This window comes from Aquila chrysaetos, chromosome 7, assembly GCF_900496995.4.
Source record: "Aquila chrysaetos chrysaetos chromosome 7, bAquChr1.4, whole genome shotgun sequence".
In the NCBI taxonomy this organism is placed as follows: domain Eukaryota; kingdom Metazoa; phylum Chordata; class Aves; order Accipitriformes; family Accipitridae; genus Aquila; species Aquila chrysaetos.
This window is the reverse complement of record NC_044010.1, coordinates 1,431,736-1,455,405: the sequence shown is the minus strand read 5'-3', so window position 1 is coordinate 1,455,405 and position 23,670 is coordinate 1,431,736. Positions and strand designations below refer to the sequence as shown.

Genomic DNA, 23,670 nt, shown 5'->3' with positions numbered 1-23,670 from the left:
AAAGCTCAGATATTTCACTTCTAAAGGGGTGTGTTTGTCAGCCAAACTTGGATTTAACAAGATCCGTATTCCTCAAAGCCTTATTGACTGTCAGCAATTATGTTTCTGTCCTATAATTTTGTATTAATTGATCCTCAACCCAAAACTCTTGTTTTCCCATTGTTTTTCCTGGGATTGATGTCAGACTAACCAGCCTGTGGTTGCAGAGGACATCCCTCTGCCTTTTACGGTATTGTCTTTGCTTGGCAGCTCTTGCAGCCCATCGGAGGCTGACTCTGGAGTGGCCCACCGAGCAGAAGTACAAGCCTCTGTAAGAGGCCTGAGCTCCGATTCATGCCCAGCATGGACTGACACAGAGGGAAGCTTCAGGCACACTGTTGGGAGTGCATTATATGTGCACGTGTACCAGAAAGGTGGATGGAGATTGCTGTGGAATAATATTAGATAGCATATTGACTTTGTCATTCAAAGCCAGTGGCATTTTTATATGTAAGTCATAAACCTACTGTATTAGCGCTCTTTTTATTGCTCGTGGAGTGCTGTGATGAACTGCCTGGTTCTGTCAGCCTTTTAGATCCAATTTAAATTGCTCAGGCTGTTCTCTAATCTCTTTTTAAGGACCTTCTACCTCTGTTAATGTCACATTATGGCTTCAAAACAAGTGCCCTTGGGATAAGAATGTCCAGGGTTTTTTTCTGATAGCAAGGGCAATAACATATCATTCATTTAGCTTTCTTCCCCCTCCTCCTTAGCTGTCTCTTTAGCTTTCCATCCTCTTTAGCAGTCTCTTACAGCCTTATGTCATGAGGATCTGGCATATATGACACCTTTCAATTTTAATATGTTCAAGAAATTTCTTAATAGGTTGCCTGGTGATTTTTTTTCTTCTTTGTTCTCCAGGTTTTTTTATGTTCTACTTTCTGTTAATATAATACTTGTGTTTCACAGCCTTGTTTGAATGGTCTGTGTTGGATCAGTGCTTTTAGAGCACACCATAATAAATACTGTTGTTTGAGCTTTATTTGTATGATGAGGATAGTAATGTATCATTACCCCTTAATTAATGAGCTTTTATTTTAATGAACACAGCCAAAATTTCTGAACTGATAATGGGTTTATCGTGCAGGTGGTACAGTCATTCAGTCCTTTCCTCTACCTTGTCCATGGATTTTCTCTGTTCTGTTGGGTACAGAGACCTTCGTCATCACTGACCTACGCTTGTACATCACTGGGGCAGAGACCAGTCAAAAGCCTGCTTGATTTTGTAGTGCATTATATTCCATGTCTAGGGATCCTCCACAGACATTATTTTTCATTTCACTACCATGATTTTTGTCCTGATTACTAGGAACTGTATTAATGCTCACAATATTTGTAAGGAGGGGAGAGATGCTGTCACTCCAGCCATTCTTCTCCAGAAGAAATCTACTGCAGTCAGTAGATCAGATTATGTCTGTTTGGGATGGCACTGAACTGGGACTGAGGCTACTCCAGATGCCTTAACTCCTGAAGTTACTTGTAGGAAGGATTCTTTTGGACTCTAGGGAGCTAATAGTAAAATATCATGCTTTGGGCCATACAAATATATTGGGGTACCATCATACAGCTGGATCTTAATTTAAAACAGAAAAAGGAGAAAATGTTAGAGGAAAAAACTCTTTTGCCATCTCTCTTCTCCCCTGGAGTTAGTCAAACTCACTAATTGCAGTTAATTGAAACAACACTGTCCAAACAAGCATTTTGACACACTCAAACTAAGTGTTTCCCCTTTTTCCCATTAAAAAAAGTAATTACAATTAAAAATGGAACTGTGACGTGAAGGTCACATTTTTAAGTTTGACTTTAAAAAACATATTTGCACTGAATTTCAGTTGACTGGATTTCACATGATGTTTTCCTACGTAAATCTTCGGTTTCAGAAAATCCTATAGTTGGGATGTATGCAGAGGATGTTCCCACTCTGTTTATTTCCTCAGGTATCATGTGGATCCAGGCAAGGCCAAGCACATGAAAACTTTCTTGCTATATTTTCCAGTCATGTCACACTTAGCAAAATCATTATCCTTTATCACAGCATGCTTAAGTGATGTTCTGTTAGCTATCAGCTTTGCATTAAGCAGTACAGGCTCAGGACTTGCATTTTATAGACAAGTGCACTTAGAACAGCAGGTGTGCACATGGCCAGCATGAGGTTTGGAGGACCTTCAGGAAACAAAATAGCCTGGTCCGATCCGTACTGTGTCCTGTGACCTCCTAACTGATAGTTAAATCAGTCTGGAAAACCAGCCATGCAATGCCAAAATACTGTGAGATCATTTCTTGATGCCTTTGGGAACCTCTGTGACTCAGCAGACAGGTCTTTCTGAAGCATTTTAGACCCAGTTTTGTAATGGCATTCAGGCAGCTGCAAACACCAGCAAATACCTAATGGGATTTTCTAAAGTATCTCAGTTAGACCTGACTTGTGCAGCCTCTGTTGTGAAATCCACTAGGCTTATGGTTTTGAGTTCTTTCTGGACATCCTTGTAAACACAGTACTGTAGTAAATTTGACCCTAAATCAGATTAGTCCTGTTTTATATCAAGTCCCATTTCGAAATGCATGCCTTTAACGTTTTTGGTGTAAGTAAGTGACTTGCTCCTACTGTTGTAGCAGCTATTAATTTGTTACTTCTGTCACCTTTCACTGTCAAGAAAGCGTCAAAGCTGCTGCAGTTTTGAATCAGCAAAGCAGTGTCCCTTGGTTGCTGGCTAGAAAACCACATAAGCTAACCCATCAAGCCCAGTTCCAGGCAGCCCAACCAGACCTTGTTGTAGGAAACTCTAAGCTTCATCGGTTTCCAAGCAGACTGAGCACTCACAGCATAGCATGAGACAAAGGAAGCACCAAGTACCTTCCACGGAGCAGTAAGTGAGGTGTTTCCAACACAGTCCATCCGAGTTCCTCCCTCTCCCAATTTCTGCAAGTTTCTATTGGAGACCCTGCTTCTCTCTTACAAAGAAAAAACAAAATGTATGCATGGGTGCCCACGTCGGCACCACTGCTGCCCCTCCTCGAGCAGAGGGCACTGGTCAATGGAAGAGGGGGAGAGATCCATCCCTCAGCTGCCTAGGGACCTCATATCCACGACGGAAGCAGAACCAAACCAAACCAATTACCAGTTAAAATATGCCAATCAGCACATCCTGTCATGGCAGCTTGATGTCCTGTACTTCTCTGGGGACCTGAATAAACTCAGTCGGCTTTGCAGGGATAGGGATCTGCTTCTGTAAGAATATGTCACCTCTTTCCCACAAATCACTACATGTGTCATAAACAGTTAAATAATCCCACACTTTCATTTATCTTCAAATGGAAATCATACTGACTGTCTAAGAGCTATCATCACCACATCTGGACCTCACTAATCTTCCTTTAATTTTATTCTTTTCTGATCAAGTGACTAGAACTAACTGCATTTTCTGGGGGAAACTGTACCATCAATGTATATATTGGCACCATATTTTCAGTGTCATTTTCTTTCTTACTTTCATATCCTAGTATTTTGTTTGCTCTTTCAACTGCATAATGCACAGAATGTTTTTACTGAGCTGCCTACAATAATGAACAGGTCTTCGCCTTGAGTGGTTAGTTAATTTAGTTTCCAATAAAGATTATGAATAGTTTAAATTATTACTTCTAACATATGGCAAATTCTATTTGTCATACACATTTAGCTTTCAGTTGTGCTGTCCATTGACCTACCTAGCTTTACAAGGATGTCATTCAGTTCTTACCAAAGCATAACAACTTTGAATGTTCTTGAGTTATTCTCAGCCGTTGTACAGCTGTTCTTGAGTCTTGAACTGAACTCTTTCTTTCACCCCGTTTTTCAAGTCACTGGCAGATATAGCATTTCACCAGAGCTGAGATGTCAACCCCATCTTGTCAGAATTCCTTCGCAGTATTGGGAATGAATCTCTGGCTGACTGTTCCCTCTCTTCAACTCTTTGACGCCAGCTCTTCTTCCAGAGTTTATCTCCCTTTGTTCATCTGCACTGTTACCAACCTGACAGTTTCAATCATCGAGTCCAGCCCAGTCCTTGTACAGCTAGGTGGTGACTAGTCTTCGTTATTTTAGCATGAAGCGCCCAGTATCCCAACTACAGACCAGGCATGTCTTGTGCATGGGGCCAGACACATGTAACAGAAAGACATCTCATTTTTTTGTGAGGTGTTTACAGTGAGAATCCCAGCTCTGTTCTGGGTCCCTTTCAACTTCTCCACCTGGGTTACCCTTATAGTGATAAACAGTATTAACAGTCACTTCTTCAGAGCAGAAAACCGATAGAAACCACGCAGCTTAGGCGGAATGTCACAGGTGGTGTACAGCAATGAATCACATCTTCCGCTGGCTGAAGAACTCTGTTATCTTCTGAATGGCCCTCAGAAAAAGGCAAGATTAACAGTGTTGGCATAGCCTGGTATCTTGATTTTAAAAAAACATCAGCACTACATGTTGTCCCTGTTGGTGCACAATGGGCAGCAGGGGGGGAGGAGAGATTATAGAGGGGTAGGAGAGTTCAGCTCCTGCCAGCAAGAAGAATGCTTTGGGCAGAAGAGCTGGGTGCAATTCATCTTCCCCCGTCTCAGGCTTCTGGAAACAAGTATTACTGACTCAAGGGGCTAGGGCCAGCACCTTCCTGCCTGCTCAGGTCCTTTGTGTCAGAACTGGTCGATACTGTGATGACAGCACTGCCTTTGGGAGAGCCTAAGAGTTGGCCCTACATAAAAAACAGAACAAGATAATCCAAAGTAGAGAATGCAGCAGGAATTAAACAATTATATAGGCAGTAAAAAATAAAGCTTTGCTAGCATGTAAATAAAGATCAACACATAGATAGGTGGAAACAAAAGGAAGGAAAAAAAAAGAATGTATTGCCTCAGGGAACATTTCTCTTAAAATATTTTACAAGTGGCTCTTTCAGAACCGGCATGGGCATATTTCTTCCTGATACCTGACCACTGACAGAAATCAAATCCCATATGCCATGACCACTGGGCTAATGTGACAGCTGAGCTCTAAAGCCCTTACTCCTATTACAGCATTATGAATGTATCTTCTCTGGGTGCTTGATTATGAATCCAAAACAAGAGGGGAGAATGGGCTGTCAGCAATGCAGAATGAAAGGGAGGACTTGCCATCTTCAGTACAGTTACCAGCTTTTCATCTTCACATTGAGCCATGAAGTGGAGTTGTTCACTGCTCGCAGCATGGGCACCCTACCAAAGCAAAGAGAAAAACATTTAGTACCCATCGGTCCAGAACTGTTTTACAGGCCTGGATATAGCTAGGTAGACAGAAATTAAAACTCAATGTGGGAAAATGTATGTTAACTGTCAAGACAGGATCCCTTGCAATTGCGTGTTAGGAGGGGGAATCGTTTGTCTTTTATGGGGACAGACACCTATAATGTGCTCGGGTTCACTTCCCTTGCAGGACCATTTGACCTAGTGAGGAAACATGTTAGAAAGAAACTGCAGAAGGAAGCCAAGAGTATTAAACCCTTGCTGGTATATGGAGACTAGATAAGGAACGGTCACAGTTGAGACAGAGTAAATGACAACCCATAGCAGATCTGGATACTGATGTTTATTTAAGAATTAACAAGGCTAGAGCTTTTAACCTGCTTGGTATCTTGCACGCTCACTTGCTTTGCCCACAGTGTTACGTTCACTAGGTCTTAACTTCCCTTCCCAGCAGGGTCATTATGGGTGGTCTGACAGTGTGGAAGTCTTCAGTTTGTGCTGTGCAGCTCCTCACAGTTAACTGGTCTTGAGCATTACTGGCCAAGGTCACTGGGCATCCCGTGACATTCGTCTGCACACATCTCCTTCATCTCCAGGATCTTTCCCCACTTCCAGTGTTTTTCATCCAGACATGATCTTCACATTCTTCCTTTTAGCCCTGAGCCCTAGGTTTTGGTTGAGATCAGCCTCCTAACTGGTGGTTCTGTCTCACATCTTGTTACTAGTAATTGGAGGATTCAGAACATGTCATTTTTGTTTAGTCCAGCTACTATCAAAATGTACAACTAGTATACACTGCTTGCAGCTACCTTGTGCTCCAGAGTACAAAAGTTCAGCTTTGGACATTCATGCACACACACAATTACCTGCTGCCTGACAGCGTTTACAGTTTAAGTGGGGTTTTTTGCCTGCCACCAGCCCTAATACTAGTGACATGAAGTAAGTGTCTACTGCAGATACAGAGAAAGTGAAGAAAGGCTAAGGAAGCTGGCAAGGCAAAACAAGGGTATTAAGCGGTGTTTATTAAAAGCAAGATGGCATCCTTCAAATCGCTAAGTTATGTCCAGTGAGTAAAACTGGAAGGACTATAAACTCTGGCAGGTTAAATGTAAAAATAAAACAAGGCAGGCCAAAAACCAGAATGAGGAACAGGCTGTAAATGGGGTAAAATCTCATAAATCCTTTTTTAAACACTTCAGCAGTAGGTCTGTCTGCTGAGCCATAGATTATCACTGCAAAAGACAAGGTAAGGCCATGGCAGAAGTGTGCTCTTTATGGACAAACTGGAGAAGGTTCCTGAGTTTATTTATTTATGGGTGACTTGTACAGGATCTGTCTGATTGAAGTGACTGTAGAAGAAGCTATGGGACACAAGAGCAAAACAAACCTTAATACTTTGGTGCAAGTGAATGATGTGCACCCAGGAGGTCTGCCAGACCTCACGGATGAAGTAGCTGAAGTGCTGGCTATGGGGACCAACCCCTCACTTGAAACAATCTTAGGCCCTGAGGCCTAAAAAGTTGACAGATGTGACATCAATTTTCTAAAAGGGTTCTGGAGGAGATCCAAAGAACTGGCAGAGCCTGACTGAGCCCATGATTAGAAACTGTAGTAAAAAAAAAAAAAAAAAAAAAAGGAATGAAAAATAGAATATGCTGAGGAGGAGTCACCATGACTTTTGTAAAGAGAAGCCCTACCTCACAAACCTCCTGAAGTTCTTTAAAGGCATTGGGATGTGTATCGATAAGGGAGCTCCTATTCGTAGAGTATGCTCAGGCTTCTAAAAGGCTTCTGGTAGTCTGTCACCAAATTCAGTCCTCGCATGGATGAACAGTTTGTTGAAAGACAGTCAGCAGAGGATAAAAATAAATGGTGAGTTCTGACTAATCACAAATAGGACCTTCAGGCTCAAGCAGGTCCTTGGGTGGACTCCTCAGCTCTGGCTGAGTAGTAGTCAAAGAAGCAAATGCACTGCTAAGAATAGTCACACTGGAAAAGAGACAGAGAGGTAAACAGAGTGCCCTGGGGCCACTTCAGTAATGCTTGGTGCATCTCACTTCAATATCATGTGCAGATCTCAGAAGTGAAGAAGTAGACTGGGAAAGTTTGGAGAAGGGTTAATGGAGCAGCTTCTGTACAAGAAGCAGCAAAGTCAAATAGGGCTCATCAATCAGCCTGGGAAAGAGATGGCTGAAGAGAGATCTGACAAAGGTTTGTAAAATCCTGAGAGGCATAGAAAAGGTGACTAGCAAATGACAGTTCTTTGTCTTTTCCAAAATAAGCAGGAAGGTCATCCGAAGAGATTAGTAGCTGCTCTGTTCCAACAGGCAAAAAGAGGCTCTTTTCTTATAAAATGTAGAACTCCTTGCTGTAGGAGGCTGTGGATGTGAAAAGCTCACACAGATGCAGAACACAAACGTGCAACGTCATGGAAGAAAAGCCCACCGCAGGTTATCAAGTACAAAGACCTTTGGCCCAGGAAGTCACTGAGCTGCAAAATGTGTGAGAGTATTCTGGGGAAGTATCACGTCCCCTTCTACTCTTGTGTAGGCATTTGCTGTTGGCCACAGTCAGAAACAGCTCCTGGGGAGATGGGCTGCTGGTCTGACCTAATACAACTGTATTTATGTTATGGTTTTATGATCCTTCCATAAGACTGGAAACCGCATGACCCAGAATATCTAGCCTGGATAAAGCAGGGGATGCTACGTGGCTGGGAATGGCCTTACCAGGAATAATGGGAGGGTGAACTAGAGGGCAGCTTGCAAGTCCTTTCTGATAGTAGGTGTTTTAATTAAAAGCCATTGCAATTAAATGTGGAGCCTGTGACAGAGGGAAAAAAAAAGAAGGAAAAATTACAGAAACATCTGAAGACAGCAGCTTGCACAATGCTTTCCCCGCAGGCTTCCACCAGCTGCTGACGGTGTATTCAAGCCACGAGGTCAACACTTCTTTCGTAAACTCTTGGCTCCAGGATATGATACACGCACCCCGACACGTGTTCTTGCCCTCACTGAAGCAGGGTCTTTCAAGTCTTTGTGGATTGAGTCCTGGGTATTTATGTTTCTATCTTTAGTTACAAAACACTGTGACACATTTTTAACTGTAAGGCCTTTAGCTAATCATTGATAGACTGGTGCCTATAAAAGAGTACTGCAGTTATTCAGAGTCTACAACTTCCTCTTTTAAAAGTGCTTATATATTCCTTGACTGTTTAAACCATATTTTCATCCTGTAGAGAGCAGAACTTGTGTGATATACAGAGATCATCCTGGGATTTTCTTACCATCTAAAACAGGAACATGTCCTAGTAGTCATTCAGTTACCATTTCACAAGCTGCCCCTCAGAAATTTAGACTTGAAAGCAAGCTTCAGTATTTGCTGGAAAGAGGAAACAGGTATTGTTACTCCTGTTGTTCCTGTTGCCCCTCCATTTGGGATTTTAAATAGGGCATGTGTCTTTCCTGCATGAGCTGATATGCCTGGGCTCTCCCAGGTATGGCTGCATAGCTGAAGCTGCTATTCTCTGCCTGGGGAAAGTCAACATTAAGTGCAGATCAGTGCTTTTACATGAACAATTGCCCACCAGATCGAGATATCAGCTTGTACATGAAATGGTTTATAACCTGAATCCTCAGATGTAGTGTGTGTGTGACCAAAGGAAACATGCTGCTAAACTAATCCTACAAACACCCTCCAGTAGCCAGGGGTATATATTACTTTCTAAGAAGCCTAATGTCAGGAGGTAAGGCAAAGGAATAGATTAATTGAGATGAATGTTATGAAATTAAACAAAAAAAAAATTGCATCCAGGGGATCCAGAGGTTTCTCCACTGTTCATCTCGCTGACTGTAAGACCAGCCAGCCTCCTGCTGCTGCAGCTGGCCAGGAGAGGCAGGACTTGAACTGAAGAATCTTCAATATGGCTTTTGCAAGATTGTCTCCTAATGTGTGTAGTAACTGTAATCAAAAGAAGTGCAAGGTCTGCCCCTCCTGTCTATATGGTCAACCCAGCAGTGATACCCAGTCAGAAAATCCTGGTGTCCTTCAGCAGAGTGCTATAGTGCTGCATGAGAGTGCAATACTGGGTTGGAGTGAGGAGAAACATGGCATTCAGCTCAACATAATGACTCAAATCTGTTCTGGACATCAAAGCTGCAGGTGTCACGCTGTGGTAGGTCCTAGAGTCTGCAGAGGAATGCGGGTTCCCTGCTTCGGACCTACACTGCTGACAGACAAGGTTCCTGCTAACGCATCCAGGACTGCAGCCCCACTGCAGATGAGGCCAAAGTGAGTTGATGCAGTGCAGACATCACTGTGGATCTGCAGACCCTGTGTCACCCATTCTGACCGCAGAGCTGCTTCTGCTCTCTTCTTACTGGTCCCTGATGGAGCTGGGCAAGTAGCATCTTCCTGGGTGCCCCTCAGGGACAAGAGGGAGGAGAGGGGAGCAGTCTCCTCTTTTCTTCCCTACAGCAGGCAATGCCCCAGCTCTCCACAGCAAAGTGCCAGAGCAGAGCACCCTCTTTCACCGTGTCCGTCAGAGAGGGTAAGGTCTTCAGGTACAGGTCCTGTCTCTTCAGCGAGATCATTTCAGCTGCACACCTTATGGGGGAGCTGGTCTACAGAGGAGGACCAGCAGGGATGAGAAAGACAGAAAAAAATCCTGCCTCTGCCATTGCACCCATTATTCAAAGACTGAATACCGTGGCAATGTTTTTATGTACTTCCATCAACATCACACAAAGCTGAAAAGGTGTTGCCAGCCACGTCCTGCATAGTACTACTATGGTTTTTCCAGACTCTCTCAGGCTGGCATTGATATAGGCAGTGAGAGGAGGGTATCTCTGTAGCTCTGGGGATTTTAGCTTGAGATAGGAGGATCCCAAAGGGAAACAGAGAAAAATGAGACAATTTAGCAAAACTGACAAGAATTAATGAAGTGATTCTGTTCCCCTGTCCCTGCGTTTCCAGATGAAAAGGCTTCATCAAAACAATATTGTCTGTTCTATGTCTATGGGGTGAGGAGGGTCTGCCTGCCCAGACAAATTGATTTCATTTTTTTTTCCTTACATTTTGCCATCCAGGATTGTATGTTTGGGCACTCACAGGTGAGAGAGAGAGGACTGGGCTTACAAGCTGTCGCAGGCACTAGAACCACAGCAGCAACTATGCTGCAGTGGTCTAGGGACAGCTGACAGCCAGGTGCCCTCAGAGTCACCTCAGCTTTCCACAGATGAGCTCTTACAGAGAAACTAAGAACATCCATTAAATGGGGAGGGAGGGGGGAAATCTGATAAGTGCATAAACCTGCAACTAACTTTTGAAGACAAATATGATGTGGATGAATTGTATCACAGTTGCCAGTACAGGCTTGCTTTCATGCTGCAGTTTCTTTGGTCTACCTGTCAGGCTATCTAGATCATGAATTTTGCAACTGCAGTTGTCCCTGAGATTAACTGCTCTTGTCCGTAGCATATAACATTTTAAGGCATGAGGTGAAAATTACAGGAGTCAACATGTGGGGACAGGCAGCATGTGAAACTACGCAACCAGGATACAGGAGCCAAAAAACAAGTGGTATGAATTCTCCAGGCCTGCCATGTGGCGAACAAGCTTGATTTGTTGTTTTTTTACTGAAGTGCATTGGGCTTGGGGTTTTTCAATCAAAAGTCAAGTATGAATTGTTTCTCCTGCATTCCCGTTTCTGAGTGATTGATCATTCAGAGATGAGCGATGCCAACTGAGAGCATTTATGCAGAGTGGTTGCAGGAGCAGGGTGAGAGGGACGCGTGGGTGACTGAAACACTTCAGTGGCTGCCGCCACTTCTCTGCCCCTGACAAAGAGCTACAGGCTTGCAGAGGTGGCTCAGAGGGACTGAAGAGGAATGCTACATGGCTGATGGGGTAGCAACTGGTAAGTGTTACAGATGGGTGCTGACCACCCTGAGGGCCATACCTTGTGCTGTCTACAAGGTTTGTACAGGCTCTGTGTGTGCGTGTGCTGTCTGTGAGAGAAAGCCTGCTACTGCTGTGATTAATTGATTTTTAAGAGATTAAGAACTGAAGTAAAGTGATTATTTCCAGTTCTGTCCCCATAGCGGATGTGTGCTGTGGTAGGGTTGTGACATGCAGGCTTTCATGGTATCTCTCTCTCTCTCTCTCTAGGTTCTCAAGCACCTGCGACACTTAAATTTCACCAATAACATGGGGGAGCAAGTGGATTTTGATGAGTTTGGGGACCTGGTGGGGAATTACTCAATAATCAATTGGCATCTCTCTCCGGAGGATGGCTCAGTCGTCTTTGAAGAGGTTGGGCACTACAACGTCTATGCCAAGAAAGGGGAGCGGCTCTTTATCAATGAAAACAAGATCCTGTGGAGTGGATTCTCTAAGGAGGTAAGTGCTTAAATCCTCACAGCAACGTTTCCCAAGTTTCCGCAAGCTGAAATTTGAACTAACCCTGCACACTCCTTGTATTATGGCTCCATGCCTCATTGAAAGATCCATTCACCTTACTGTATACGTGGTCTCTGCTATAGTCTTTCACACCCTTGTTACACACTTCTGGAAATAACGGGCAGCTGCTTCTCCCCTCCTATACACTTGATGAGCCTGGGTATTAATGGTTTAAAAAACGCCTTTTTTCTGGCCCAAGTAGATAGCTCGGAATTTTGCAATGCTGTTTCCAAAAGGATGAGAAATTCATTACGCAAGTCTGGTTGTTGACTAAGTCAAAGTTTCCTGAGCTCAGCAGTTTCATTGCTGAAAACAGTCATCTCTTCCACTCCCAGTATTTCTGTATCAAGAAGAGTCTCTTCCTGCTCCTAGTTAAATTCACAACTCTTTCTGCTGGCTTTACCCTCCAAGTCCCAGAGCCTTCCTCACACCCTTGCCCTGCAAACCAAACAGAATAAGCCCTGTCAATCTTCCCAGGTTAACTTGGACATGGTGCTCAAATAGCAGGAGATGCCGGTACCTGCTACCTTCTTTTAATCTACCAGAAGATGCTTATGCAGTCTCAAAAGTACATGATGTAGCCATTGACTTTAGTCAGGCCTAAGTCCTTCTCCACTTTCTTGCATATGTTAGATCATTTCAGCAGAACTGTATCGTCACTAGCAGCCAGGGCTAGCTCTCCCCTGCATGATGGGAACGTGGTGCAGAGATCTCCAGACAAGAGCCAGGAGAGCTGGGGTCATGGCCAGCAGCCCACTCCAGCCTAGACAGAAATCCCAGCTCCCAGAGGGGATCCTGAGTGGGTATCTGGCTTGTGGCCTGGGAGCATTAGTTTAGAAATGTCACTGACAGGCCCTGTTGCAATGTTTAGATGTGTTAAATCAGCACCTGATTAATGAACAAGGCAATTCAGTTCCAGGTGTTTATTCACGTTGGCTGACAGATCACGTAACTGCTTCTGCAGTAGCTACACTTACCTAATATATTTACACCACCAGTTAAGCCTTATCTTTACTCCAGATACTCCAGCTTCACTTATGGTTTAAATCCAGAACTCTCTAAAGGAGGCATGGGTCAGGCAGAGCACATTACTACAGAAATACTGAGCTCAGGCTTTTCTAAGCCCAGCTGGAGTCTCTGAGCACAAAGTACAAGTGGAATTAAAAAACCCTGATTTTCTAAACCCTCATTCTGATCATTGCAAATGCCACTAGCACCTTTTCCAACAGTTAGGATTTTACTGTTTTTTACTTAACTGAGTAATTTTGTTCTCTCAGTCTAAATTCCTCTAACAGGGCAATATTTATCTTCATTCTCCGTCCTAAACTGTTAAAAACGCGACTGGATGTTGATGAGTGTCATGCCAGAGCATGTAAATTGTGTGCCAGCAGAGGGGTTCGTGATCTTTGTGTCTGCTGCAGCCTTTTTTTCAGTTTATAGAGTTTGCATTTCTTCCAGATAAAATGCTCTGCTCAAAGAGAGTAGCCAGTACTTCACTCTCTGAAGCCTTCTGTGCCCGCCATCCTCAAAAAAAGATTAAACGTAGTTAATTTTAACACAGGAACTTCAGCATTGGCCAGACTTGCAATAGAACAACTTAAAAAGTAGGTAAGATAGATAGATTCATTTTGGCAGAACTTGATGAAATTCCCCACAGAATACTTAAGAAGGCAGCCAAAGCAATCTCAAAAGTATTAGCAATTTGTCTTTGAGAAATGTGGAGGATGGGTGATGTCTCAAAGGATTAGAGGAGGGTAATCGTAATACCTGATTTTAGAAGCAGATACAGGAGAGCCAAGGGAATTACACACAATGGAGCTGAGCTTCAGTAACCTAAAAGACTTGATAAAAAAAAATATTAAACAGTTTATAAACACTTAGAGGATAATAAACCAACATGGATTTGTCAAGATGAAATCATGTCAAACCAATTTAACTTTCCTCCTTGGAAGCTCAGTCAGCTTAGTAGACAATGGGGAAGCAGTGCATGACTTCAGTCAGGCCTTGGATTCAGCCCTGTTCAAAATCATGAGTGGCAGCCTAGGGAAAGACAGTCTAGACTGATGAAGTCCTCCTGGTGGCTGCACTACCTGCCGAAAGCCTGTCCCAAGGAATAGGTATTAACAGCACACTGTATTCATAGCAATAGGTACTAACAGCAAAGAGTGCTTCAAGTGGCGAGCTGCAGGGATTTGCCCTGGATATGTGTCTGTCCAATTAATTATGCAATCCTGATTAACAGTTTAGAAACAGTGCTCCCAAACGGTGCTGCAGCTATACTTCAGAGTGATAAGCAACGGCGACCGCTCTCAGCTGCAGGTGAATACCTGAGCCACAAAATGGGCATCTCCGCATAGGAGTTGCCACTACCAAGGGCTTGCTTACCCTGTGGCTGAGGTCAATGCCTGCCCACAGGAAATTTCCAAACCATAGCCCGGACTCACTGCCTAAGTACACCCACACAGGAGGTTCCTGGAGATCAGCAGGTTAGCAGCACTTGGGCAAACTAGCAGCAAACTTCCAAAAAGGTGAATGGACGCTTCCAACTGGAGCAGCCCTTAAGTATGTACAGATCGTGGTACTTTGCTGGCAGTGGAAATTGTGGGTTTAACTCCCCCGAGCTGAGAAAGCCATGTTCTGTGTCAGCTCCCTTCCTTAATTTAGCTGGGAAAAGGTGAGCTCAACCCCAGGTTGTGCTTCTGTGTAAAAAAGGCCCAGGCTTATTTTGCTGAACTCCTTGTTGCCAGTGTGCATTAGGCATGTGATGAGCATGCACCATGCAACCACTGGCTGCCAGGATATGACCATGCCCAGGTGGGCTCACACACACCATAAATGCACAGCCACCAGGTGACACAGCTCATCGTTTGTAGCAGCAGAAGTCTGGATGCCTTTGGATCTACATATAGCTGCTGATTTGCATCTTTTGATGCTCAGTGTTCTAAAACCAAGGTTTCTTTCTTTCATATGAAAACTCCTCTTGTTTAATTAATTTACCTTTTTTGTGTCTGGGTTGGAGAGGGTCTTCAGAAGAGCAGGAGGAAGTGGGTTTCAAGAAGCTGTTTTAATTCCCATAAATCACAAGCAGTCAATATGCAATACATGGGATTGGGGATCAGCAGTCAGAGCCCATCATCTGCAAGGCTGACTCAAATTCCTGCCAGTAGAGATTGATTGTCTTTTCTTTTAACCATCTGACAACTGTTTTCTGGTACGTGTATCATGGGTCACATACCAGTTGTCAGTGCCCACAACACAGTAGAGATTACAAAGATCTGCTGATCTTCCCTACCATCCCTTGATGTGTTCTTTCAAACAAATATCACTGCAGTGGGTTGGGGAAGGACTATTGTGCAAAATGTGTCTGTTCTTTGGAGGGAAGAGGTGAGCCTCTGAGGCTGTCCATCCAGCGTGCTAATCAAGCAATAACACCCTTGGAGGAAGCCCAAGGTCCTGCTGTAGAAAGGCTGCATGTGGGCCACTGCCACCATTAACCCTCCTCGGGCTCTTTTCTTGCAGGTGCCTTTCTCTAACTGCAGCAGGGACTGCCTCCCGGGCACGAGGAAGGGCATTATCGAGGGAGAGCCCACCTGCTGCTTCGAGTGCGTGGACTGCCCCGACGGGGAGTACAGTGATGAAACAGGTAACACCCCCAGAGCTGCTCTGGGGTTTGCAGAGGACCGTGCGAGCCCTCTGGGCATCACCTGCAGTTGTGCTGAAATCGCTTCCCTACAGTGCTGAGCTGGAGGCTGCATTGCTGCGGGGGCTTCACAGAAAGTCTGGGGGGACTTCTGAAAAGCTTATGGGATTCGAGTCCTGTGGTCCTCAGGTCCTGTCTTGTGCTAAGTCTGCTTGTCCCTTCTGCTCCGAGTTAGGAAAATTAACGCAGAGAACTTGAAAAAGGACTTGCATATAGGAAGCCTCTCAGGCAGCCACAAGCAAATTCCATTGCACTGTAGCAATAGCTTTTCTTCCTCCAAAAGCCTGGAGGAAGGAGACACACCCTACCCTAATCCTAAATTCTGTAGTTACCTGTCTGCTTTTCCTCATGTTGTCAGGGCTTTATTTCATGCTTTACAAAGAAATAAAGTCCATTCCATCCCTGACTTCACAAGCAGAAAGGGATATTTCCTTTTATGGGGTCACCAACCACAGCTTCTGTTGAGCACTGGCACTGCAAGAGACCAGAATCTCTGGGTCCTATCAAACACCCATGGACATCTTTGTCATTGGTTTCAGTGGGAGCTTGGATCGAGCCACTCAGGTTCTGCAGTGGAGGGAAAAGGTAACCTTAGTTTTAGAGTTGGTTGAAAAAATCTGAATTTCCAACACCATTAGTGCTCCCTCAGTGTCAGGCATCCCCAGGGCGAGGAAGGCAAGTGAATCCTTTCAGAACAGCAGTCCCCTCCACACTACAGAGAGCTCAGGATCTCCTCACACCCTCTCCGGCAGCACTGGTCCCAGCACAGGCTGCAGACCTTCCCTGACATGAAAACTTCAGTAAGCTACGTGCAAGACTGAACAATTGTTCTCCTTTGGGATAAGCTAATTTGCATCCCTATCAGACAGCAATGATTTTTTAGCACAAACATATATAGTACTACAGGATGCTTAGGAGTAGCATTTTCAAATGAAATAGAAGCAATTCTGGTCATGTGTAATAGGGGTCTTTTGGTGTTTTTCACAGGATTTTGTGAGGTGGCACTAGTGTGCTGGTGAAATTTGTGGGGCTGAGGGGGTGACTGCCTTCTGACTCCACAGTTTCCTGCTGCTATTTCAGCTGACAGTAATGCTCTTTACTTCCTGCGCTTGCCAGTTTTGTAGGCGTAGAGAGCAGTTCTACAACCAGTCTCAACCAGCTGAGACAGTGATACTACCAAAGGAGACAATCTGTCATGTCCTCTCCCAGCTGTTTGCTCCCACCCCTTGTCTGGGAGTGGTGCAGGTACTTGTGTGACCATATAGCAAGTTGGATCTGGTCTCTGGTCCTCCTGAAAACAAACTCTTGGCAGGTTGAGTTTCCAGCTAGAATGAGAAGCTGCATGACCTTGGGGGAGGAGGGAGGTCTGGTTTACTCCCTTCAGTGGCAGCATGGTCTCTAAGTCAGCTCAAGGCAACAGTGAAAGCCCATCTTTGGGATGCAGTGCTAAATAGCTGCCACTGCCTCTGGTAGAGGCAGTTGAATTCCCTGGTATGTGAAGTTAGCTCTGCCTTGCTTGCAGTTTGCAATAGGCCTGCAGGTAAAAGGACAAGAAAAATAAAAATGATTGGCTGAATGGATGGAAGTGAAATGACGTGTGGTGGTGGGAGCTTCTGACTGAGCTTTTACATCAAGAGCAAGTTTTTCACATGAACAGCTTAGGAGAGGCAACAAGTCATTAGGAAAGCAGTATCATATCAGGTCACGGATGCTCCCTCCAACCACCCCTCCAGAATGAGAGAGCTTGAAATCTTGGCTTTCTCATTAGCATCAAGCTCTGCTCTGGAAGCTATGCTCTGAGTCTCTGTCTGTGCTTAGGTGCAAAGCTCAGAGGGAGGTTGCTGCTAAAGGGGTTTTCTGAATGATTGTTCCCAGAACTCACTGCAGCCCATTGCTATCCCGCTGGGATCCTGAAGGCTGAGGTAGGTTGTGACTTCCAGCTCACTGCTCTCAACCCCTTTCCACTGCCATCAAAGGAGTCATGACCCTCCCCACTGGAGCACAAGACCCATTTGGGTCAAAGAAGAGCAGAAGCAGCAGGTCCTTGCCTGTTGATCATGGCAGCCATTGGAGACATACGTTGCCATCCCAGTAGGCACAACTAGTTTCATGTAGAGGAAGGAGATGGAGGCATCAATTTTCCCTTTGCAAGTATCAGCGGGACGCTTTGCTGGGTGTGGGGAGAGTGATATCATTAAGACACATCTTCCGCTGATGTTCCAACATGAAATGAGAGTGTGCTGGGAGTCAAGGGCATTGCCTGTCTTCAGGGAAGAGTAATTTAAACACTTTTAAGACTCACCTCCGTGGAATATGAAATAGGCTCTCAAAGCACTTAAGGAGGCAAGCACGTTTTTAATTTTCTCTGTAATGGAGACAGGCAGGATGTTTCAAATGATGATAAAAGTGTGAGAGGTATGAAGACAGACAGAAGTAGATGATAAAAATGAAGGAACAAGAAAGACAGAGGAACAGAGCCTGTGTAACAGCTGACAGCAATCAAAAGTTTGCAAAGTTTTGCCAAGAAATGGATTCCAGAAACACGAGTGCAGGGGCAGGACTTTCTTTTAAGCTGGAACTAAGCATGCTTTGTGTTTTGCTATATAGCCCATGTAAAACACCCTGAGACACCAACATATGATTCTGGGAATCTGCAGACACCTGAAGGGAACACCCCATGTATTTAAGATGAAGGCCGGTGCGTAGCTGCCATATGTGTCATCCCACATTTCAGCCTCTCATTCTGACAAACCTTCCCTCTCCCTGTCACTTCTTTTTCAGATGCAAGTGCCTGTGACAAGTGCCCTGAGGATTACTGGTCCAATGAGAACCACACATCCTGCATCCCCAAGCAGATAGAGTTTCTGTCCTGGACCGAGCCCTTTGGGATCGCTCTGACTCTCTTTGCTGTGCTGGGAATTTTCCTGACTTCTTTTGTCCTGGGAGTCTTCACCAAATTTCGCAACACACCCATCGTCAAGGCCACAAACCGGGAGCTGTCCTACCTCCTCCTCTTCTCCTTGCTCTGCTGCTTCTCCAGCTCGTTGTTCTTCATTGGCGAGCCCCAGAACTGGACTTGCCGTCTGCGGCAGCCAGCTTTCGGCATCAGCTTTGTCCTCTGCATCTCCTGCATCCTGGTGAAAACCAACCGTGTCCTGCTCGTCTTTGAGGCAAAGATCCCCACGAGCCTCCACCGAAAGTGGTGGGGCCTCAACCTCCAGTTCCTCCTGGTCTTCTTGTGCACGTTTGTGCAGATTGTCATCTGTGTGATTTGGCTCTACACAGCCCCGCCATCCAGTTACCGAAACCATGAACTGGAGGATGAGATTATCTTCATCACCTGCCATGAAGGCTCCCTGATGGCCCTTGGCTTCCTCATTGGCTACACCTGCCTCCTGGCAGCCATCTGCTTCTTCTTCGCCTTCAAGTCTCGAAAGCTGCCTGAGAATTTTAACGAGGCCAAGTTCATCACCTTCAGCATGCTGATATTCTTCATCGTGTGGATCTCCTTCATCCCTGCTTACGCCAGCACATACGGCAAGTTTGTCTCTGCCGTGGAGGTGATTGCAATACTGGCTGCCAGCTTTGGGCTCCTGGCCTGCATCTTCTTCAACAAAGTCTACATCATCCTCTTCAAGCCCTCCCGCAACACCATCGAGGAAGTGCGCTGCAGCACAGCCGCCCACGCTTTCAAGGTGGCCGCCAGGGCCACGCTGAGACGAAGCAACGTGTCGCGCAAGCGCTCCAACAGCCTGGGGGGCTCCACCGGCTCCACCCCTTCCTCCTCGATCAGCAGCAAGAGCAACCACGAGGACCCTTTTCCTCTACCAGCCTCCGCTGAGCGGCAGCGCCAGCAGCAGCGTGGGTGCAAGCAAAAAGTCAGCTTCGGGAGCGGCACAGTCACCCTGTCGCTGAGCTTCGAGGAACCGCAGAAGAACGCCATGGCCAACAGGAACGCCAAGCGCAGGAACTCCCTGGAGGCCCAGAACAGTGACGACAGCCTGATGCGGCATCGGGCCCTGCTTCCCCTGCAGAACAGCGAGCCCCTCAGTGCTGAGCCTGGCTTCCAGGCAGCTTCCAGCCCGGAGACCAGCTCGCAGGAGTCGGTGGTGGGAGACACCAAAGAAGAGGTACCAAGCCCTGAGGCGGAGCCTTCCCTGCCTTCGGCTAACTCCCGAAATTTTATAGGCGCTGGAGGTGGCTCTGTCACAGAGAACACGGTACATTCCTAACGAAAGAAGATCGTGAAGAGCACACCAGCCCCCAAGAGGAACTTGCTCACCTCTTGCTTCTGAACGGGAAAGACAACAAAGACACACTCCTGTGACACAGCCCCACCACCCCTTACTGTTAGCGCCAGCAGGGTAACACTTGTGCCTCCAGAGGAAGGACTGTGTCTGGGGAGCCTTGGACTGAATTTGCGTTCGCTTTATCGAAACCAGGACACCTCAGAAGGACAAGTGAAGATCGCCTCTGGTGGGGCTTTGGCAGAAGTCTGCATGCTGCCTTGCCTCCGTAAGCTTTTCCTGCCAGACTGCAACTCGGCTGACTATGGGAGGCACTAGGCAATTCCACTATACTCTGCTTTTACATTTATGTATAATATTCCTCTTTCCCACTATGTATAATACTCCCTCTTTATCCAGTATATGTGATCTGTAACCATGTGCATCAGGACTCTCAGCTCTACAAAAGCAAGGTACACGGTTTCACTTGGGGAAGGCACGGTCTTGGGGAAAATAAAAAAGCCCCCAACATCCTGCATGCTGTGTACAGCCAAGGGTGTGAACATGTAAAGTATTTAATGTGACAGAGCGCCCTGCTATTTATATTTAGTAATGTCCCAATCTCTCCTTTCTGCCCAGCAGGAAATGTTGGACAATACTCTTCATAGACTCCATTGCACTAGACCAAGCTACTAGGTTCCTACTGGTTTCCTCCAGCTGAGGTAGCTTTGCCTCCAGCCTACCCGCTTTGGTGGAGTGGGAGAACAGCTTGTAAATGCCCCCCGGAGAATGTTGCGAGAGCACAATGAGATGTATCCATGATTGATTATGTCGCTAGTAGTTGTATGCTTAACGAAGTGTTGCTGCTGTAATATTCCACATGGCATACATGGCTAACCCTTTCACACCATAGTCAGTGTTGTGCTTTGCCATATTAATCTGCCTCACACCTACACAGAGCATCACGCTAGTCGTGACGATACTGGTGGGCCTGATACAAAGCAAATGAAACAAGGTGAAATGGAGGAGTTAGGGATGGAGAAACAGCCCCCAGATGTGGTAATGCAATTGCAGGAGTGGGTGAATATCTGATGTGTGTGTGCTGGTAGATGACTGGATGAGGAAGACATACAGGCCTGGCCTCTGAGACACGCACAAAGACAAATGGATAAATTGGATATGTTTTGGCTCCTCTAGGCCACCTACTAGGTTATTTCCCTCCTGACCCATCTTGAAGAGAGGGCACCTAGCACAAGAAGGGTGGACTGTACCTAAAGAAAAACAGTAAGGACTTCAGCAGAGAGCATAGCAGAACTTCATTACTCTTGACACTTGTCCCACTCCCCGAAAAGCAGACGTAAGTGCTCCTGGTTTTGCAAGGCATGCCTGGTTCTCCATCCATGCTGGAAAGGTTGAAGTAAGAGAGTCATTAGAAGAGATACTTGTTGCAGCCTGATGAGAGAAAAAGCACCCTTCGACAGCCTAGCAGGAGAGGGCAGGGTTATGTTGCAGAATTTATTTCCCTCTTCCCAGATCCTGTGTGCAAGAACAAGCATCTGACATTAAGATGTCAGTACCCTCTCTCATCAAACAGGAAGGTAGTCTAGAACACTGTGGAAAGGCAGACGGGCCTGCAGCTTAGTGTGAGCTCAGACGAAAGGACTGTGTGAGTGCGTTGGGGAAAATACCACAGTTCTCTTGTTACTGTTTTCTCTTGGTTGTTCTTTTGCCAGGGCAGGCAAATAAAACTTACAGGTGACATTACTGCATAAAAACTTTGTTTTGCCACCTCCACTTGTTGCTGACAAGGAAGAGGAGTTTGGGCTCAGGAGAGCAAAGTGGAAGTCCAAAACACCAAGGAGCACGCTATTCAAACAAGTTATTTTAAGCCTTGTGTTGATCTGTTACATTCCCCTCGGAGTGGGCTCACATTTTAATCACACCATGTAAGAACCAATCCAACTTTAACTGTAAGGCCTGCCAATTACAGTATTTGATTAAAGCCATGGCACAGCTGGTTAAAAGAAAAAAAAAAAAAAAGAGTTTTAAAACACACATCCTTGTGGCCACAATTTTGGAAACCACATTCTACCCCTGGACACAGTGACAGTTGCTCACTGCTTCTGAAAAACCAGGTCCCTTCCCCAGGCTGCTGACTGTGGCCTCTAGGCTTAGTTGAGGGTATGGAATTGAGACCGGTGGTCTCCCGAGTCTAAACGCACGAACGGAGATGGGCACTAGATGGCAGAAAGGGCTAAAAAAAGTACTTCGGTTATGGTCCACACTTCCAAAAATTTCAGTAGCCAAATAGTTCTAGTGCTAGTGAATCATTCCTACGGGCCAAACCCAGTACAGTAGCCCCTGAAGCGAAGCTGACAGCACCGAAAGCAGAGAAGAGCTTAATGCACGAAATGAAAATGACACAAGGTACAAACTGAAGACTCTGCACGAACACACCCAACGTGAGAAACAGGACATCACCGTCGGCTGACTTGTTTGGCGAACAACACTGGCTGGCTATGCACACTGTAGATAATATTGACATTTGGGTGTTATTCATTCTTTGGGCAGTTTTCATTCTTCAGGTGTTTTCTGTTCTTTACATCAACTTCAAAGGAATTTGTACCCTGGCATGCACTGACGCTCCAACAGCTGCCATAATTTTATAGTAACAGACCAACCGTGCTGTTTGCTGGGGAACCCCCATCCACCCTCACCGCACATGTACGTGGAGCTCCAAGCCTCGAGCTCCACACGCTGCGTGAGAGCCGCTGCTGCAGCCTCTTGTAGTGACGCACGCTAGATGCAAGGGAAGTTCAGTTAAAAAAAGGATCCCCTTCGTCAAGGTGAGTTGCAACCAAACCCTTTTTCCCATGCACAGAGGAGGGTCTATGTTCTCATCCTGCCAAGTCCAGGAGAAGAGGAAGTTTGCTCAGACGCCTGTCCGAAAGCCTGTCTGTGTGTCACACAAGACAATACTGATGAAGACAAGTTGAAAAACATCCTTCTGTTGAAAGCTCAAGCCTGCGAACCTCCACTGGCACGTCCCACCAGAAGTTGCCCATGTGAATGGCTGCCCCATCCCACCCCCCATGGCTCAAAAACCTACTGGAAATCATGTGCCAACGCTGGTGTTTCCTGAGCCATCGGGTAGAGAAGCAGCCACAGTGGGGACAAAAGCAAAGAGCTTTAACTCTGTGGTGGGATTTCCACTGGCAAACTTGGCTGATGGGCAGGGAACCATCCCGGTTAAGAGCCCGATGCTTCACCCTCTCTCTGCTCACAAACCTGGCAGAGCTCTGCTTGCCCATTCCCCCAGCAGAGCACTTATTTGCTCTCCACAGAGGAGAGAGGTGATACCGGGGTAAAGATATCCTTCTTCCCCATTCTTTTTCACGCCATGTCCTCCCTACCAGTGCAGGAGGCCCGTTCAGCATGCGATACCGGCTGCTGCTAAATTCGGGGTTATATTTACCAAATGTACGGAGGGATGCTGGGAAGCGGGGGGGAGGAAGGTAGGTGTTTGTTGTTATTGTTTTCCCAAGGAATCTGGAGGTTTAGATTGGGGGGAAATTTAGCTAAAGACCTGAACATTCAGACTGAAGTCTCAGCAGGGGGTTTCTCAAAGGCTGGATAATTCCCCCCAGCCTTCGGTTTGCTGGCTGAGGGACAGCAAGACCAGCCTGGGAGAGGGGACGACGGACCAGGGAGTCCCGCAGAGGGAAACTCTCCGCGCTGCTCAGGCGAACATGTCGCTGGAAGACGTGACACACTGGAAAAGCAAAAAGCTGCAGCTCAGGACGGCGGGACGGTCGCAGAGCCCTCACCCACCCAGGACAGGCCGCAGACCTTCTGCGGATCTTTTTTTTTTTTTTTTTTTTTTTTCCTTTTTAATCAGGCTAGCGGACAGACCTGCTCCCACCGTACTCTACTAAAAACCCCGCCCCGGCCCGGCCGCCTCCCCCGGGGCGATCGCTGCCTCCCCGGCGGTGCCGG

At 46.0% G+C, this 23,670-nt stretch overlaps 1 protein-coding gene across 4 annotated transcripts in view; it reads left to right on the top strand.

The window, feature by feature from the left end:
• Positions 1-21,435, top strand: part of CASR (calcium sensing receptor) — a 78,397-nt gene extending 56,962 nt beyond the window's left edge. For all 4 annotated transcript variants that reach the window (XM_030020930.2, XM_030020927.2, XM_030020928.2 and 1 more), the window contains exons 5-7: positions 11,458-11,688; positions 15,268-15,391; positions 18,230-21,435. In XM_030020930.2, the coding sequence (XP_029876790.1) occupies positions 11,458-11,688; positions 15,268-15,391; positions 18,230-19,680 (1,806 nt within the window). In that variant the 3' untranslated portion in view covers positions 19,681-21,435. The remainder of the gene's footprint in view (positions 1-11,457; positions 11,689-15,267; positions 15,392-18,229) is intronic.
• The last annotated feature ends 2,235 nt before the right edge of the window (positions 21,436-23,670 follow it).